The sequence below is a fragment of the Felis catus genome, chromosome X (assembly GCF_018350175.1).
Source record: "Felis catus isolate Fca126 chromosome X, F.catus_Fca126_mat1.0, whole genome shotgun sequence".
Lineage (NCBI taxonomy): Eukaryota > Metazoa > Chordata > Mammalia > Carnivora > Felidae > Felis > Felis catus.
The window spans coordinates 41160830-41178933 of NC_058386.1; the positions used below are offsets into that span (position 1 = coordinate 41160830).

At 40.3% G+C, this 18104-nt stretch overlaps 1 protein-coding gene across 6 annotated transcripts in view; it reads left to right on the forward strand.

Annotated features, from left to right (window-relative positions):
* Positions 1-18104, forward strand: part of JADE3 (jade family PHD finger 3) — a 135824-nt gene that overhangs the window by 69054 nt on the left and 48666 nt on the right. For all 6 annotated transcript variants that reach the window (XM_045050418.1, XM_023249517.2, XM_023249516.2 and 3 more), the window contains 2 exons: positions 2872-2928; positions 3712-3791. In XM_045050418.1, coding sequence (XP_044906353.1) covers positions 2883-2928; positions 3712-3791 — 126 coding nt within the window. In that variant the 5' untranslated portion in view covers positions 2872-2882. The remainder of the gene's footprint in view (positions 1-2871; positions 2929-3711; positions 3792-18104) is intronic.

Sequence of the window (18104 nt, forward strand, 5' to 3'; positions counted from 1 at the left end):
TTTAAAAGCTTTTTTGAGGTATAATTGACATACTATAACATTCTTGCATTTTAAGTATACAATTCAGTGAGTTTTAGTATATTTACAGGGTTTTGCAATCATCACTACTGTCCAATTTTAGAACACTTCTGTCACCCCCCCCCCAAAAAATTTGTGCCCATTTGTGGTCAGCCTGCATTCTCACTCTCAACCCTAGGCAACCACTGCTCTGGACATTTGGTATAAATGGAATCACATAAGTGATCTTGTGTTTATGACTTCTTTCGCCGAGCATACTGTTTTGCTAGGTTTTTTTTTTTTTTTTACATGTTTTATGTAGCATGTATCTACACTTTGTTCCTTTAAAAAAATTTTTAATGTTTTTATTCGTTTTTGAGAGAGAGAGAATGGAGGGAGAGTCAGAGCACGAGCAGGGGAGGGGCAGAGAGAGAGAGAGGGAGACACAGAATCCGAAGCAGGCTCCAGGCTCTGAGCTGTCAGTACAGAGCCCAACGCGGGCCTCGAACTCACACGCTGTGAGATCACGACCTGAGCTAAAGTCGGGTGCTTAACCAATTGAGTCACCCAGGTGCCCCTTATATGGCTACTTTGAAGTCTTTACTTGTTAAATCTGATATCTGATGGCTGTCACAGGCAGTTTCTGTCGCCTGCTTTTTTTTCTGGTTTATAGGTCATAGGTTTCCTGTTTCTTTTCATGTCCCGTAATTTTTTGTTGGCAACTGGACATTTTAGATAACATAATGTAGCAACACTGGGTATTGGCACCCCCCACCCAAGGCTTTTTATTGTTATTTGCTTGTTTACTTCTTTAAGGATAGGCTAGATTATTTTACTGAAGTCTATTTACTCCCCACCTTTGCCCTGCAGTGTAGGTCTTGATGTTGTTCCTTAGAGGTGCAGCCTTTGTTATGCCCCAGTTACCTGGGGACGATACTGGTTTTGACAGGGCTCTTGTTGACAGTCTTTTTCCTCACCACACCAGGCTGTTAAGTTGAAGTACTTACTGTCTGATTGTTCTGTTGTTTTTAATAATACCCTGGGACATAAATTGCTACGCAAACTGATCCAATCAAGTTAGGGCTCCTTTGAAGGGATAGTTCCTGAGATAAGTATTGAGATTTTTTTCTGACCCCAGGACTGTTCCTCCCAGCTGAAGTCAGCTCCACTGGGGAGAGATTTGGAGCCCTCTCTTCTGTGGTCTGCCTCTCTCCCTGGGAAAAATCTCTGAGCCATAGCTCTAGGATAGAGGGTGGGGAAGATGATGTACTTCCCTCTGAGTGGCAGCCTCAGGTCTCCTAGGTTTGCCTCTCCTGACGTAGAATCCCCACCCGATGAGCTGGAGTCAGGGCAGTTGGAACCTCTGTATTCTCAGTGGCACCACACCCAAGGCATAGCCTCCATCCCACAAGTGGGGGAAGAAGAAAGGCCCAACCATTCAGCTACTCTTGTGTAGAACTTAACCTCAGCAACAGGTAGCCGGGGCAGGGTGAAAAATGCTGACATCCTGCTCCTCCCAGGAAGAAAGCCTTCCAAGTGGGAGCTGGAGGAAAGGGAGCTCTGTGTTCTTGGCCGTACCAGTCTGGTATGAGATCTGTGCTGAGAAAGGGGGTGAAGGAAAGTGGTTCTAGGTCCATATACCACAAATTCTTTCTTTACTTACTGAGTTTTAGTTGATTTTCTTTAATAAGGGCTGCTTTATTTGCTGTATGCCCTTTGAGCCATTTCCAGGGATTTTAAATGAATAGTTTTTTGCTTTTTTAAGTAATTTTCACCAGTTTCACTGCGGAGTGGGTTGGCGAAGCTCTTCACACTGCATGGGCTTCCTCCTAAGAATCATATGTGGCCTCCCCAGTCTTTGGTACCTTCTGTATTGGAAAAATGTGATAGAAATGCCAGAAACGGAACTCTTTTAGCTTTTTAACATGCACTTTTGTGTCTGTTACTCTTGATTGCTCACGGTGGCCTTGTACTTGGGTTTCTATCTCCTTGGTAGATGAGTGGCTCGAAAGCAGTAGTCCTGACCTTTATTCCTTGTGGAATCATGATTGCCCCTAATAGCATCTTGTGTACTGTGGCACATAAAAGAACGTCAGTTACTGGTTGTATCACTGTCTTTTCTTTTCTTTTTTTTTTTTTTGATACTTCTTTTGTAACTTTCGGTGCCTTCCTTTTTTCTTATACTCTAGTGCTGGTATGTTCCCAGAAAAGTGGTGCCTCTTTTTTATCTGCCATTGGCCACACACACACAAGGAAGGGCACTGAAGGTTTAGTCAAAACCATTCTGCATTTGTCACAGTATAGGAGCTTTTTAACAACATTCCTTGTGATGTATAGATAGATATAATTTTAAATTAGGCTAGTTGTTTGGGGGACGGAGACAGGGAGAAAAGAGGGAAAAGGGGCAGACAGAAGAGCAGTGTAGTTGTGCTCTTAAAGGTGGGACATGCCTCACTTGTTGACCTTGGCCCTTGACAGCTCTGCCTTGCAAATGCTTTTTCCTTTCTTGCTCCTCCCGGACTGGGGTTCCCTGGCTGGTGATGGCCCCATGGCTATCCCCGCTTTTGGGTAGACAGTGATGTGGTCACATCTGAGGCTCCAGCTGATTCTAGACCATTAATCCATTGCTGCATGGGCTTCCTCCTAAGAACTATATGTGGCCTCCCCAGTCTTTAGTACCTTCTGTATTGGAAAACGTGATAGTAATCTTCTCCCATCACTGTAGATCATTTGAGGATATTCTTGACAGAAATCATTTGATTTGTGTGATTTGCCTGCTACTGCTTCTTGAGATCTATAGGGCAGTGTTGACTGCCCCCTGGGATGGATGTCGTGTGTATTGACTGTTTTATTCAGTGTTGTTCTCTTTCCCAGGATGCTCCAGGATGAAACGCCATAGAACTCTCAGCAGCAGTGACAGTTCAGATGACTGTGAGTAGAACTGGCCAACAGGTGGTAATCTCTGTATCTGTACTCTTTGAGGACTTATTCTTTGACCTAAGCTCTTTCATGTTTCTTTCAGTGGTTAAAAAAATGTTTCTAGGAAGTAAAGCTTGGGGTATTATTTTTCTTACTTAAATTTCATTAGAAATAGATAAGTTAGGTGGGAGGATTGGTTTTTTTGTGGCATATTGCATTTTTTTTTCACTTTTCATTTACCAAAACAACAGAAGCCAAATCTAATAATGATTTAACAGTGCTTTTCTGGAAAGGACAAAAAAGTATGGGAGCATAAATTGAGGGCCCCACAAGTCTAATTGTAACTCAGGTATTAAAGGTTTGATGGGATGAATCATCATTTGTAAAAGGCAACAACCTCATTAACAGTAGCATTTGGGGGAGGGCTGAAGGATACAGATTACTTGCCTCACATTTTTAGGTTTTCCAGTTGCTTTTGCAGATATTGTTTCTCCAGGTGGAACATGAATCATGTTATTCCAAAATGTTATGAGGTATGATTACACCCAATCAAATCTCCTCAGCATTAGCAGTGTCAAAGCTTTTACATGCTGGGAGGTCATCTATAAATGTCGTTAAACTCCATTATGAGTCTTTCTTGATTGCAATTTAACTGTTTTCTTCAGTGGTATGAGATCACTGTGCTCTTCTCCATTAACACCTTTCATATTCTCTTGGATGACATTGAGTTATATGACATTTAGTAATATCAGCAAATAAGAAGTCTCAGTATTTTTTTCTAATTATCTTTTTCAGGTCCTTCCACTTCCTTTACTCCCAGCTCAATGTATAGGAGCAAGTCAAAAATTCCAAAAGAACACAAGAAGCCTGCTGAGGTGAGATCAGATATTCAATTTTTAGACGTATGCCTGCATACCTCCAATGCCCAGATCCTGGAGATGTGAGGATTAAGCTATGTGCCAGTGGATAGACTTGTTTTCCTATGAACTTTTTGGTTTTTAAGAAAGATTCCATTTTCTTTTCCCTTTGGGAAAACCGTAATCTTCACACTGATTTCATTTTGGTGATGATGCTTTTAAGTACCTGGCTTTAGAATATAAAACCTTCCCTAACCAAGAATTCAAAGGGAAGCCAGAGTTGGGGAATTGGGAAGGACCCAAAGATCTGGTCTGTGATTGGAGAGAGCTAAATTGGCAGGTGGGAGGCAGTGCAAGTAGAGATTGATGAAGAGGTGATGGATGGAGAAGGGAAGGACTAGGTTGAAGATCTGGGCTGTGGGCTTTGATGGGTCTTTACAGCATTCAGATGGGTCTTTACCCTCCAGCCCAAGGAGAATGGATCACTCCTTGCGAGGCTGGTCATCTTCTGCCCCAAGGACAGCAAAGTGCCAGGGTTGCACTTGGACTTGGTTTAGTGGATCCTACAGACTTCCCTCTGTGATAATTAAATGATGAGAAACTGACATTGTGTCTTCACTTCTATGAGTAGACTTCCTTAGCTGCAAAGGAAAAGGAGTGTATTAGTTAACTGTTGCTACATTACAAATTATTACAAAATTAGTGGCTTGAAGGGACACCTGGGTGGATCAACTCTTGATCTCGGCTCAGGTCATGATCTCACAGTTTGTGAGTTCAAGCCTCACATCAGGCTCCACACTATCAGTGCAGGGCCTGCTTGGGATTCTTTCTCTATCCCTCTCTCTCTACCCCTCCCCTGCTCATGCTTGCTTGCTCGCTCAGGTGCGCTCGCTCTCTTCTCGCTCTCTCTCTCTCTCTCTCAACAAATAAACTTTTTAAAAAAGCTTGAAGAAAAAAAATAGTGGCTTTAACAGCACACATTTATTATCTCAGTTTTTGTGGGTCAGGAGTCTGGGCACAGCATCCCTAGGTTCTCTGTTCAGGGTCTTTCAAGGCTGCCATCAGTGTGCTGGTTGGGCTGTGTTCTAGAGGTTCTACCAGGAAAGAACTCACTTCCAAGTTCATTTGGATTGTTAGCGGAATTCATGTCCTTGCAGCCAGAGGACTGAAGTCCTTGGGGGTTTTTTTGCTGGCTTTTGATGGAGGATTACCCTCTGCTCCTAGAGACTCATAGTTTTTTACAGTGTGGCCTTCTCCATACATAGTCTCAAAACATGGCAGCTTACTTTTTCAGAGCCAACAAGGGGAGAGTCTTTTGCTCCAGTCTGCTAAGACTGAGTCTTATATGACATAACATAATCATGGAAGTGATATCCCATCCCATTTGCCACATAACATAACCTAGTCAAGGGAGTGACACTCCATCATGTGTGACATATCCTATTGATTAAAAGCAAGTCACAGGTTCCACCTACCCTTATGCAAGGTAGGGGAGGGGCATCGCTTTAGGGTGTCAGCCCTAAAAGAGCATTTCTTTCTTCCTTTCTCAGTGGTCACTTTTCATTTCCATCTTTTGCTTGGGATCTTTCTGGGCACAGTAAAATATCAGAGTATATTTATATGGATCCGTTTCATGCAGAAAAACTTAGGGAGTAAAATGAATATAAACAGAAGCAGAACAAATTTCCCATGTATCCAGAGGAGTCTTCGACTATAGAATGGTGAGAAAGAAACTTTGCTACTTTTCCATTTAGACAGCCAGTCCTAGAGCATGAAGTGACTCTCTAGTTTTGGGTCTTGAGTCCTCATACCTCCAGTTCAGCGAGAATAGCAGTCTTTTGTTGCAAGGGATAGGGGTCCTGGGCTACTGGAAGCAAATTTTTGACTTTATATTTCACATTCTACTATAAAAGAGAGAACCTGATGTTGTAAAACAAAACGAGCTTTGTCATTAGAAGAGAATAAGTCCATGTTTTGCTTTGCTGGCTTATTTCATCTTGCTGAAATAATTTGTTTTGTCATAAAACACAGACATTATTTATCACAACTACCTCTCATAGCTACCGTTTATTGAAATTTTATGTGCCAAGAGCTTTATATTAGAGAATCTGATTGTTTCCCAAAATTAAGCAGTTTATAAGAATCTCCTTGGGTGATTTTAAAATTTTTATTTAATTACTTCATTTAAAAATTTAAAAATTTAATTTTATTTAATTTAAAAATTTTATTTAATAACTTTATTTAAAATTTTTATTTAAAAATTTCATTAAAAAATTTTATTTAATAACTTACCTATATCAGTATGGACTCACGTATATTTATTTTATACTTTGGGCTATAATCCAATAGTACATAATTTATTGTGTTGCTCAAATTGTTTCATAAACCAGTGAAATCATCTCTTATTTTTCGCTTCAATTCCATTGATTTCTGTTCTTATTTTTATTATTTTCTTCCTTCTTGCTTTAGGTTTACTTTGTTCTTTTTCTAGATTCTTCAAATGGGTGCTTAGGCTATTTGAAACTTTTCCTCTTTTCTAATGTAAGAATTTTAGTTCTATAAATTTCCCTTTAAATTTTTAAATATTTTTGAGAGAGATAGGGAGAGAGGAGAGAACGAATGGGGGTGGGGCAGAGAGAGAGGGAGACACCGAATCTGAAACAGGCTGAAGGCTCCGAGCTGTCAGCACAGAGCCAGACACTGGGCTCAAACTCACGAACTGCGAGGTCATGACCTGAGCCGAAGTAGGATGCTTAACTGACTGAGCCACCCAGGTACCCCTGTGAATTTCCCTTTAAACACTTCTTTAGCTGCATCCCATTAATTTTGATATGTTTTTAGTATATGTGCTGCCGAAGCAAGCACAATTTTGACATGTTTATTTTCATTTTCATCCAGTTCAGTGTAGTTCTTATTTTCCTTGAGACTTCCTCTTTGACCCATGGCTTATTTAGAAGTATGCTGTTTAGTTTCCAAGCATTTGGAGACTTTCCTGCTATCTTTCTGTTAATTGATGTCTAGTTTGAGTCCATTTTTGATGGAGAACATAATCTGTACAGTTTTACTTCTTTTACATTTGTCAAAGTTGGTTTTAAGGCTAAGGATATGGTTTATCTTGGTAAATGTTTCATGGGTACTTGCATGCTGTTTGTCGTGCTGTTGTTGAGTCCTACTGGATGTCAGTGTTCTTCTCTATCCTCACCGATATTCTGCCTGGTAGTTTTATCTATTGTTTAGAGAGGGTTGTAGAAGTCTCCAACTGTAATTATGGATTTGTGTATTTCTCCTCTCCGTTCTGTCAGTTTTGCTTCATATATTTTGAAGCTCTTTTGTTAGGTGTATTCATATTTAGGACTGCCATCTCTTGGTAAATTTAGCATCACTTAATGTCCCTCTGTCTTTGATAATTTTGTTTGCTCTGGAGTCTGCACTATCTATATTAATATAGTTTTTGGCATTCTTTTGATTCATGTTTACATTGTATGTCTTTCCATCCTTTTACTTGTAACTTCTACATATGATTATATTTGAAGTGAGTTTCTTATAGATGATATATAGTTGGGTCATTTTTTATTTTTATTTACTTATTTTTTTTTCAATATATGAAGTTTATTGTCAAATTGGTTTCCATACAACACCCAGTGCTCATCCCAAAAGGTGCCCTCCTCAATACCCATCACCCACCCTCCCCTCCCTCCCACCCCCCATCAACCCTCAGTTTGTTCTCAGTTTTTAACAGTCTCTTATGCTTTGGCTCTCTTCCACTCTAACCTCTTTTATTTTTCCTTCCCCTCCCCCATGGGTTTCTGTTAAGTTTCTCAGGATCCACATAAGAGTGAAACCATATGGTATCTGTCTTTCTCTGTATGGCTTATTTCACTTAGCATCACACTCTCCAGTTCCATCCATGTTGCTACACAGGGCCATATTTCATTTTTTCTCATTGCCACGTAGTACTCCATTGTGTATATAAACCACAATTTGTTTATCCACTCATCAGTTGATGGACATTTAGGCTCTATCCATAATTTGGCTATTGTTGAGAGTGCTGCTATAAACATTGGGGTACAAGTGCCCCTATGCATCAGTACTCCTGTATTAGTTGGGTCATTTTTTAATCCACTCTTTCAATCTCTGTCTCTTAATTGGAATATATAGGCCACTTAATATAATTTTAGTGTAAACTTTTGGTATGATTTAGTTTAAGTCTGCCATTTTGTTGTTTGTTTTCTATTTGTTCTCTCGTTTTTTGTCTTCCTGTGGATTACTTGAATATTTTTTTGAATTCCATGTTGATTTTTCCATAGTGGTTTTGAGTGTATATCTTTGTGTAGATTTTTTTAATATTTGAATTTTTTAAATATTTATTTTTGAGAGAGAAAGAGAGCGTGAGCAGGGGAAGAGAAGAGAGAGAGGGAGACACAGAATCCTAAGCAGGCTCCAGGCTCTGAGCTGTCATCACAGAGCCCGACCAGGGCTCGAACTCACAAACTGCGAGATCATGACCCAAGCCAAAGTTGGATGCTTAACCGACTGAGCCACCCAGGCACCCCTTTGTGTAAATTTTTGTTAATGTTTATTTATTTTTGAGAGCGAGAGAGCTTGCATTAATGGGGGAGGGGCAGAGAGAGAGGGGGGCAGAGGATCAAAAGTGGGCTCTACCCTGATGAGAGGCTCAACCTCACAGACCATGAGATAATGACCTGAGCCAAAGTCGGACGCTCGACTGAGCCACCCAGGTGCCCCTCTATTTGTTCTGTTTTTTGGTTCCTCTGTTTTATTTTCTGTCTTCCTGTGGATTACTTGAACATTTTTTTGAATTCCATGTTGATTTTTCTGTAGTGGTTTTGAGTGTATATCTTTGTGTAGATTTTTAGTGGTTGTTCTCGGGAAGCAACCTTTAAAAAGGAAAACCTTTTCAACGTGGTCTCGCCATTTTATCACTTCAAATGAAATACAGAAACCTTAAGCACTGGGGCACCTGGCTGGCTCTGTTGGTAGAGCATGTAACTCTTGATCTCAGGATCATGAGTTCAAGCACCACATTGGGTGTGGAGCCTTCTTAAAAAGGAAAACAGAAAAGGAACCTTACCACCATCTAGGTTCATTTATCCACCCCCACCTTTATAATATAATTGTCTTAAATATTTTCTCTACATACTTTGAGAACCGTACTAGACAGTGTCCTAATATTTGCTTCATCCAACGAACATCATTTATAAAACTCAAGAGGAGGATAATCTATTATATTTACCTATATTTTTACTCTTGTTCTTCCTTTTATTGATGTCCCAACTTTCCCTTTGTTCATTTCCTTTCTGTTTGAAGAACTTCCTTTAGCCATTCTTTTAGGGTCAGTATGCTGATGATCACGTCTCCTGGTTTTCCTTAATCTGAGAATATCTTGGTTTCACCTTCATTCCTGAAAGATATTTTCACTTGATACAGAATTCTGGTTTGACAGTACTTTCCTTTCTGCACTTGAAAAATGTGCTGCTTCTTTGTGGCCTCCCTGGTTTCTGGTGAGAAATCTGTTCTCATTCAAATAGTTGCCCCCTGCAGGTAATCAGTCATTTCCTTTCCAGTTGCTTTCAAGACTGTTCTTTGTCTTTATTCCCAAAGTTGGATTATGATGTGCCGGGACATGGATTTCTTTTGGTTTATCCTGTTTGGAGTTTGATCACCTTCTTGAATCTAAGTTTATATCTTCTGCCAGTTTGAGGCAATTTTCAGCCGTTTTTTCTCCATTTTTTTCAGCTCTGTCTGCTTTCTCCTCTTCTTTTGGGTCTTCAACTGCGTGAATGTAAGATCTTTTGTAATTTCCCCCCAGGTCCCTCAGACTCTTCTCTTTTTTTCAGTATATATTCTTTCTTCTGATCAGATTGGGTAATTTCTCTTGTTCACTGATTCTTTTTGTTCTGTTAATTCCATTCTTCTATTGAGCCTCTCATGAGATTGTTATTTCAGTTATTGTATTCCATTTCAAATTTTTTATTTGGTCATTCTTTACATCCTCCATTTCTCTGCTGAAACTTTCAGTTTGTTTCAAAAGTGTTTGTAATTTCTTACTGAAGCATTTTTATGATGGCTGCTTTAAACTCCTCATCGACGATTCCAGCTTCTGTGTCATCTCGGTATTGGTGTCTGTTGATTGTCTCTTCTCATTCCTAGTTCTTAGTATGATGAGTGATTTTCTTTTGTATTCTGGACTTTTTTGGTATTACATTATCAGACAGTAAGTTTTATTTAAATCTGTTTTAGCAGGCCTCCATAGTAACCAGGCCAGTGGGGAAGTGGGGTGCTGACTCTACCACCAGTTTCATAATTTCTAGACTTCTATCTTCTGTGATCTCTCTAGGAAGATGGTTCTGTTATCTCTCTGGAACAGGGGACACGTGTCTCCCTACAACCTGGTGGGGGTGGAAATCCCTACCTTGTTGCCTCTACTGATAGCAGGGCGAGTGGTGGTGGTCAGGGGTACTGCATTACCAGTGGATGCTAGGGACAGCGCCAATGTAAGAGAGTGTTTGAAATTTGTTATTGCTGTGGGCACCAGAGACTTCTCTAATTCTTGTCTTGGATTAGAGTCTTCTGTCTGTGCTCGTCCTCCGAGAGATTCTGTCTTTTGCAGCTCTCCCAGCATAAGCCACTGTTATTATCGCTGGAGGCTCAAGCATGGTGGTAGAGTACTGGGGAGAGACATTGTTCTCTAACCTTCTGATTATATCTCAGTCTTTGAAATGGGTAGTGGTCCCGTTTCTGGGGTGAGATGGGGGAAGCGTACTTTAGGGGTAGAGCCTTTTTTTTTTTTTTTTTTTTTTTTTTTTTTGCCCTTGCCTCCTGTTCCCCTGTCTGCCTCTAGCAGGTAGCCCCTCTGGAATTCTGTCTCTGTCCTTAGAATTCTCCCTCCTCTAGATGAAGGCTTCTTTCCCCCACCCCCTACGTTGTAGGCTGAGGTTGGATGCTTTTCCCTTCTCCCTGGCACTAGTGAAATTACATCAGTGCCATCACCTGATATCCTTCCCCTGCAGGTGAAACTTTTTGTTCAGCAAGGGAGCCAGGACACAGAGCACCAGGGACCTAGACAGCACCACTGGGGGAGCTTTCTCCAGGTTTCCCACCATCCTCCCTGTGACAGCCTAGTTGGGTTTCTAGGGAAAAAAGCTTACACGAGGGTTGGAACCCCCCCATGACTAGAGCCCCAGGAACTTCATTCTCTCTTGGTTGTCCCCACTTTGCTCACAGCAGTTCGTCAAAATTTCTGGGTTAAATGTTTCTGCTGTGGCTTCTGCCCCAGGGAAGCAAATGCTCCTGTCCTGTGTCTCCCTGCAGGCATACCCATCTTTCCTTGAGTTGGCTGTTTGTCCTGTGACTCATTTCTCTAGGGGACTTACCAAAAAAAAATCGTTAATTTGCTGCCTGTCTTGCCTTTTTCTCCTTGTGAGGATGGGAGTTTCTTTTTTTCTGACTGAAGCCTTATGTTTGTAATGGGAGTTTGTCATTGAAATGCAGTAAAAATGATTGTTTTCACTGGGGCTTAATTGGCTGCATTAATAGATACATATTTTCTTTGATGCTTAGTGCTTCAGTGAGATTCTGGTGTATGACCACCCCTGGTTTATCCTCTAGAGAAGAGTTTCCTAGGGGTGTGTGAACGTATGGTTCGAGGGCTTTCTTTGGTAACTTCTGCAACTTGTATGCAGTTTTTTAAGGGTATGTTTTTAGTGTGTGTGTGTGTGTGTGCGCGCGCGCGTGCGTGCGCGCTAGTAGCCTTCATCTGATTCTCAAAAGGGCCTGTACTCTTAAAGGTGTTCTTAAAAAGCCAGCTTTGGGGCGCCTGGATGTCCCAGTCGGTTACGCGTCGGACTCTTGGTTTCGACGCAGGTCATGATCTCACATTTTTATGAGTTCAAGCCCTACATCAGGCTCTTTGTTGGCAGCATGGAGCCTGCTTAGGATTCTCTCTCTCTTCCTCTCTGTCTCTGCCCCTTCCCCACTTGTGCTGTCTCTCTCTCAAAAACTAAATAAACTTTTAAAAAAATAAATAAAAAATAAACAAAAAGCCAGTTGTTATAGAAAGAGCACATTGTACCAGATGACTAATTTGAATGTATTAAAAAGTCTTCTTTCTCAAAAGCCAGGATATTTTTACATATATTAGTCTGACTGGTCTATAAAACATGTCAACCTATCTTAAAGGATTGATAGCATATCATCTGTAGCTCTGGAGTCTCATTTGTGTGTCCAGGAGTTTCATAGCAACAGAGCGAAAGCTCGTGTATTTTAACTCCGCAGAGAACACTGCAATACCCTCAAATAGAGCCTGTTTACACCCCTTTACCTGTATTTCTAACATGCTTGATTCTTTGGTTTTCTGACCCACAGGAGACAAAAACTACCAAGCTTGCAAATACACACTTACTGTACAAGAAAGGGATAGTGAGGGATGGGAGAAACACTTGCAAAGTAAACCTCAGATGTCATCTTGTGTGTGCAAGTGGCCCCGGTCTCCAACCCAGACTCAGTTGCTCCCCCGCGTCCATTACCAGGATGCATACACCTCTGTTTGGCAGTGGGCGAGGGGAGTGATCAGACCTTCCTGAGCTGCCCCAAAGCACTTCGCTTTATGGTAATTGATGTTTCCGTTGATGTCAACCCCAAGCCATCAAAATGTCCCGTTTGTTCTTTATAAGAAAACGGAGAAGTATTTTAAACTATTTAAAAAACATTTCTGTGAAGAACTATTTACATGGTCTTTAAAGTTTTCAACTTAGAAATTGAATAAGCTTTGCTCCATTGGAAAAACTAGCATGGGACACAGTGTCTTGAACAGTACAGGCTACTTCATCATCATATAAGAACGAGCTTGGATTCTTTACCAGGTTTTCTCTGCCTCAAGTGGTCGATTCTTTTAGATGACCTACACATCTTTTTTTTTCACCCTAAGATTGTATAATTCTAAGAAAATCCCTTACAGTTAACTCCTTTTGATTAAATACAGTTAACCACGTGCTGTTGGGGGGGTCTCATCTGTTTGTGGTCATTTATGTATAGTTTCAGATTTCAGTGACCATGAATCACAACTGGTCCGTTTCTTTGCTACATTCACATGGACCAGGCAGTTTTCCCGTTTGTGTCATACAGGAAGTAAATGTTTTTTTGGCTTTTCCTCTAAAAAATGTCACTGAAATGTTCAGACTGGCTGTGCTTTAAGAAACTGCCCACTGAGAGATGTTAATGAGAGCAGTAAAAGCCAGAGCTGTCCATGAAGGACATTTTCATTTTGTGGCTGTGGCAGGTTAAGCATTGATATTCTAATTGAATTCGTAGTGAGGCCTCCTTTGTTTCTGCAAGCATCCAAGAGGCCAAGATGTACATGCCCTGTTAGACTTGGCCTAGCTGCTGGGCTGTATGTTAGCCCGTGAATCCCCTCTTTGACCATAAATGAGCAGATATCTGGTAAGTACAAAGGTTTTTTGTCTCAGGCACTTTTGGGGAAACTACCAGTGCATATAAAACAGGCATACAATTAAGAACTTCTAAAACTTCTCAACTTCATTACCTAGGTCAGTGTCAGCATCTAGTTCCTTCATTCATAATCTTTCATTTAGCATCAAACGCCAGGTTGTATTTTGTGAAGTTTCTGTGTTACCTTGTGGCCCATGGAGTGTTTTCTGAAGTTTTTGATGGGCCTCTTGCTTGGGAATCCTGTCTTTGGGAGCCAAACCATGCATGTTTTAGTTGAGCTGTGAACTCTCATCTCCTTTATCACATCGATGATTCCTTTATGGACTAGATAGATAGGAGAACTCAGCTACATACTTCTTTCTGCTTTTGGAAGCAAAGCTGAGACTGTGATGATGATAATAGAATAATAACCGCAGCTAGACTTTGTTTAGCAATTATCATGAGTCCAGTACCACGCTAAGCCCTTTACGTAAACTCATCCATTTACTTCTTATAACAAGTGTTTTTATTATTATCCCCATTTTAGAGATGAGTGAACTGAGGCCCAGAATTTAAATAACTTGTCCCAAATCAGTTGGTGAATCCAGTAGACCAGTCTGGGTAGACTGTTCCTGGTCCCATCTTACTTTCTTTAAATTTTTTTTTTTTTTTTTTTTTGAGAGGGAGAGAGAGAACGCCAAGCAGGCTCCGCACAGTCGGCACAGAGCTGGACGCGGGGCTCAGTCTCATGAACCATGAGATCGTGACCTGAGCCAAAATCAAATTGAATGCTTAACTGACTGAACCACCCAGACACCCCCATATTCCATTCTTTGAAGACTTTTAATTTCATTTTTGACTATATAAAACATTTGCCTGGTTCAGATATCCAACTGTGACCTAAAATACGTTCAGAGAGGTCCAGCTTTGGTCTGCTTCTCATCCCTGTTTTCTCCCCCCTCCTGAGAATTAACCATTTTTTTAAAAAAAGCTTTTCATTTATCCTTTTATTGTTTCTTTATGAAAGTACATACAAATATGTGTATATGCGTGTGCCTCTGTGTGTGTATAAAACGCACACCTCTACCCAGGATACGCTAAAGCTATTTTGTTTGCTTGTATTCATTAAAAAATTCCTTTTCTTATCAAAAGCAGATTCATGAGACCAGTTTGGTAAATATATTTCATATCACTTTGCAGATATCTTCCTAAGTACTGAACTTGCATTCCTATCCCTTCTTCGGCATTTTATGTTCTGCCTCATGCTTGGGATATTTCTACAGCAAGATAAAGCAGACTCTTGCACTCTGCCTTGAGTAAAAATGCTTCTCTGGAAACCTTGGGTCTGATGCCATTTAATCTGGCTAGCTTATAAAATTGAAATCAGGCTTATCATATAAGTCTGCTATTTTTCTCTAAAAGTGAAAGGAAAATTATAATAGTCATTAGATTCAGCCTTCATTTGCTTAAGGAAAATAGGTATGAATTGATTGGTGTTCCTGCAGTCAGGTTTCCAGACTTCACAGAATGTCTGTTCCCTGGAGGTTTGGTATTTCTGAAGCCGTGGACAAGGGCCAGATTTCACTGGCCTCTGCTTTTATATCGCTTTGTCTAAAGTCTTCAAGTTACTTTTTCTGTTTGGTAAACATGTGTATTAGTTTCCTGGGGCTGCTGTAACAAATCACCACAAACTGGGTGGCTTAAAACAACTGGAATTTATTGTCTCACAGTTCTGAGGCCAGAAGTCCAAAATTGGCCAGGCTATTAGGGGAGATTCCATCCTTTGCCACTTCTAGGTTCTGATGACTATCAGCATTTATTGACTTGTGGATCAGTGAGTCACTCCAAACTCTGCCTCCCTGGTCACACTGCTTCCTCCTGTTCTGTCTTAAATCTGTCTCTGCCTTTCTCTCGTAAGAATACTTGTCATTGGATTTAGAGCCCACCCAAAAATTCTGGGATGACCTCTTCATCTCAGAGTCCTTAAATTATTTATGTCCGCAAAGATCCCTTTTCCAAATAAGGTAATATTCACAGGTTCCAGAAATTAGAATGTAGGCATATCTTTTGGGGGCCACCACTCATCCCACTACAATATGTTTCCAGGCTACTTAGGAAACTATACAGGACAGATGTTCATAAGCAGTTACATCAAGTGTAAAGATACAGCTTAAGCTATATGGTTAGATGGTGTGACATATATTAAGTCTGAAGCATGATTTGCAAATCAGTTAATTTATTTTGCGAAGTGTATCACATGGAAAACAATGAAATATTTTAGGAGGTTGAAAATACTTAGCTTTAGTATTCTTTCCAGATCTAACATAGGATTTCCCACAGCATACTCTCTCCCAAAGACAGTAGTTTATTAGCACAATTGTAAATTGTCACCACTCCTTAACCACTGGCTCATTAAAAGCTCTCTAGTCATTTATAGAAATGGATCAGTGTTCAGGAAAATGGTGATTGAGATTTTCCCCCTAGCCATGCAGAACACTAAGCTCTATGCAGAACACGCTAAATGGATATGTCTGTGATCCTCTCTTACCCCCTTATACAAAGAACTTTGTAATAAACCACCAGTTTTTTTTTTCTTGTAGACAGCTTTCTCCCTGCACAGCACCCAATTATCTTTAATGGGCTAAGATTCTTGGTAGGTAGGTCATTTTGTTGCCACCTGGCCACTAGCATGAAGTTTAAGGTTGGTTTCCTTCTCTACTTTGCTCAGAGCATATTAATTCTAAATCATCCCTAAGTGAAAGCAACAGGCGTTTGCAGGGTTCTCCCTGTAAAGTAGCAAATGGAATGAGTCTTTATTCGTTTAAATGGCATCATTTGATTATGTGATAATTCAGTCCTATACTCTGAAATGTTGTCAGTTTAAGCAGAAGTGCACCAACAGAGAATTAACTGCTTTATTAGATCACGCTCTGTGCCTCTACTCCACGTTACACAGAATTTGAACAGCGCTTCTCCTCAGAGAACCTTTATTAGCATTAAAGGCTAAAATGTTTGATTGATAGCATTTTTTTCCTTTGACCTTCCAGAAATTTGCACATGTTTACCTTCAGCCTGCCAGTGGTTGGTTGAATTTTTTTAGAATTAGAAATTAGTAGATGACGTATAGACCAGTGTATGTATACTTTTATGTAAAAGTATATTCCCTCATTGCTTAGACCTCAACTGGGCCTTCATCACTGAAATCGTTGCCAGCTTAGCTTACAATCTCATGGCATGCTTTTTTCTGTTGTTGAAAAGGCAGAATCACAAAGCTTAGGCTTCGGCCATTTAAGTTATGTTTCCAGGCTGGTAAGCATATTTCTGTGCCCCTTAGTCACCCAGGGACCCTTTGAACCAGAGGATGACAGTACGTCAAACTTTAGATGGATCATGGTTCCCATATTGTCAGTGCCTAATTGTACTTAGGGTACAGAAAATGAGCTATGAAGAATCTCTTTGTTTCCCTGAGTCCAAGTTGTAGCTGTACTCACATGATCATCCTCTATCTCTGTCCTTTGAAATTATCACACAGCTAGGGCTCCCTTGCCAGGGATAAGGTTAAGGCTCGTGCTGGGATCCTCTTGGCTGCCACAGTAGACATTTCATTCCTATCCTCCTCACCTCTGAGGAGTTCACTGAGAGCAATAAAAACTGATAAACCAGATAGTAAAAGGTTAAAAAAGACAATGAAACTAAGGGCATTTTTTTAAAGATCTAAGTACAAAGATAACAAATAGAATAAAAATATGAACCTTAAATGCAAAAAAAAAATACTGTAATTAAAAGAGCAAAGAATACGCATCTGGTGGAGAAAGATGCACAAGGAAATATAACACATGTAATTATCAAATATGACAGTTGAGACCAAACATCTGAGTCATGCCAGTAAATATGAATGGGCTTAACAGCTATTAAAGAAAAATATTATTTTGGCTCACAAAACAAGACGCAACTATATGCTGTATACAAAAATATACCTAAAACACCTACTCAGGAAGGCTAAAAATAGAGATGGACAAAGGTATACCAGGAGGACGGTAGGAGGAGGAGTGAGCCTGATAGTAGACAAAGTAGAAATCAAGCCCCCAAAACAAAGAAGACTTTTTAACATTCTTTGAGTCTGTTTATTTTTGATAGAGATAGAGTGTGAGTGGGGGAGGGGCAGAGAGAGAGGGAGACACAGAATCCGAAGTGGGTTCCGGGCTCTGAGCTGTCAGCACAGAGCCTGACATTGGGTTCAAACTTGCGAACTGTGAGATCATGACCTGAGCCAAAGTCGGACGCTCAACCTACTGAGCCACCCAGGTGCCCCAAAGAAGACTTTTTTATGTTAAAAGCTACAACTTACCATGAAGATGTAATACTTCAGAGTATTTGTGCACTGAATAACCCAGCAACCACCTTTCTGGAGCAAAAACTATAGAAGAGTCAAGGAGACGTAGGTGGAAACACACCAACCATAGGGGGCTTTCATACACTTCTCTCAGTCTCAGATTAAGTGAACAAAAAAATAAGTGAGGATATAGAAGATCTAAACAACTTAAGCAGTAAGGTACATCTGGTTAATATCTACCAAACTCTAACCCTTGATATTAGAAATAATAGACAATACACCTCCTCAAATGTCTGTGGTACACTTACAGAGTGATCAAATATTAAGTCACAAGGAAAAACATTTCCATTATGTAGACATGATGTAAACAAAAATTCTGGTCACAACGCAGTAAAATCAGAAATTACTAACAAAAACAGGAAGGTCCTTTCCTATGGAAACTTTAAAACCTATTAAACAACTCTTGGGTGAAAGGGGAAATACAAACCAAAATCATAGATTTTTTTAATTTTTTAATGTTTATTTATTTTTGGGAGAGAGAGAGAGCACAA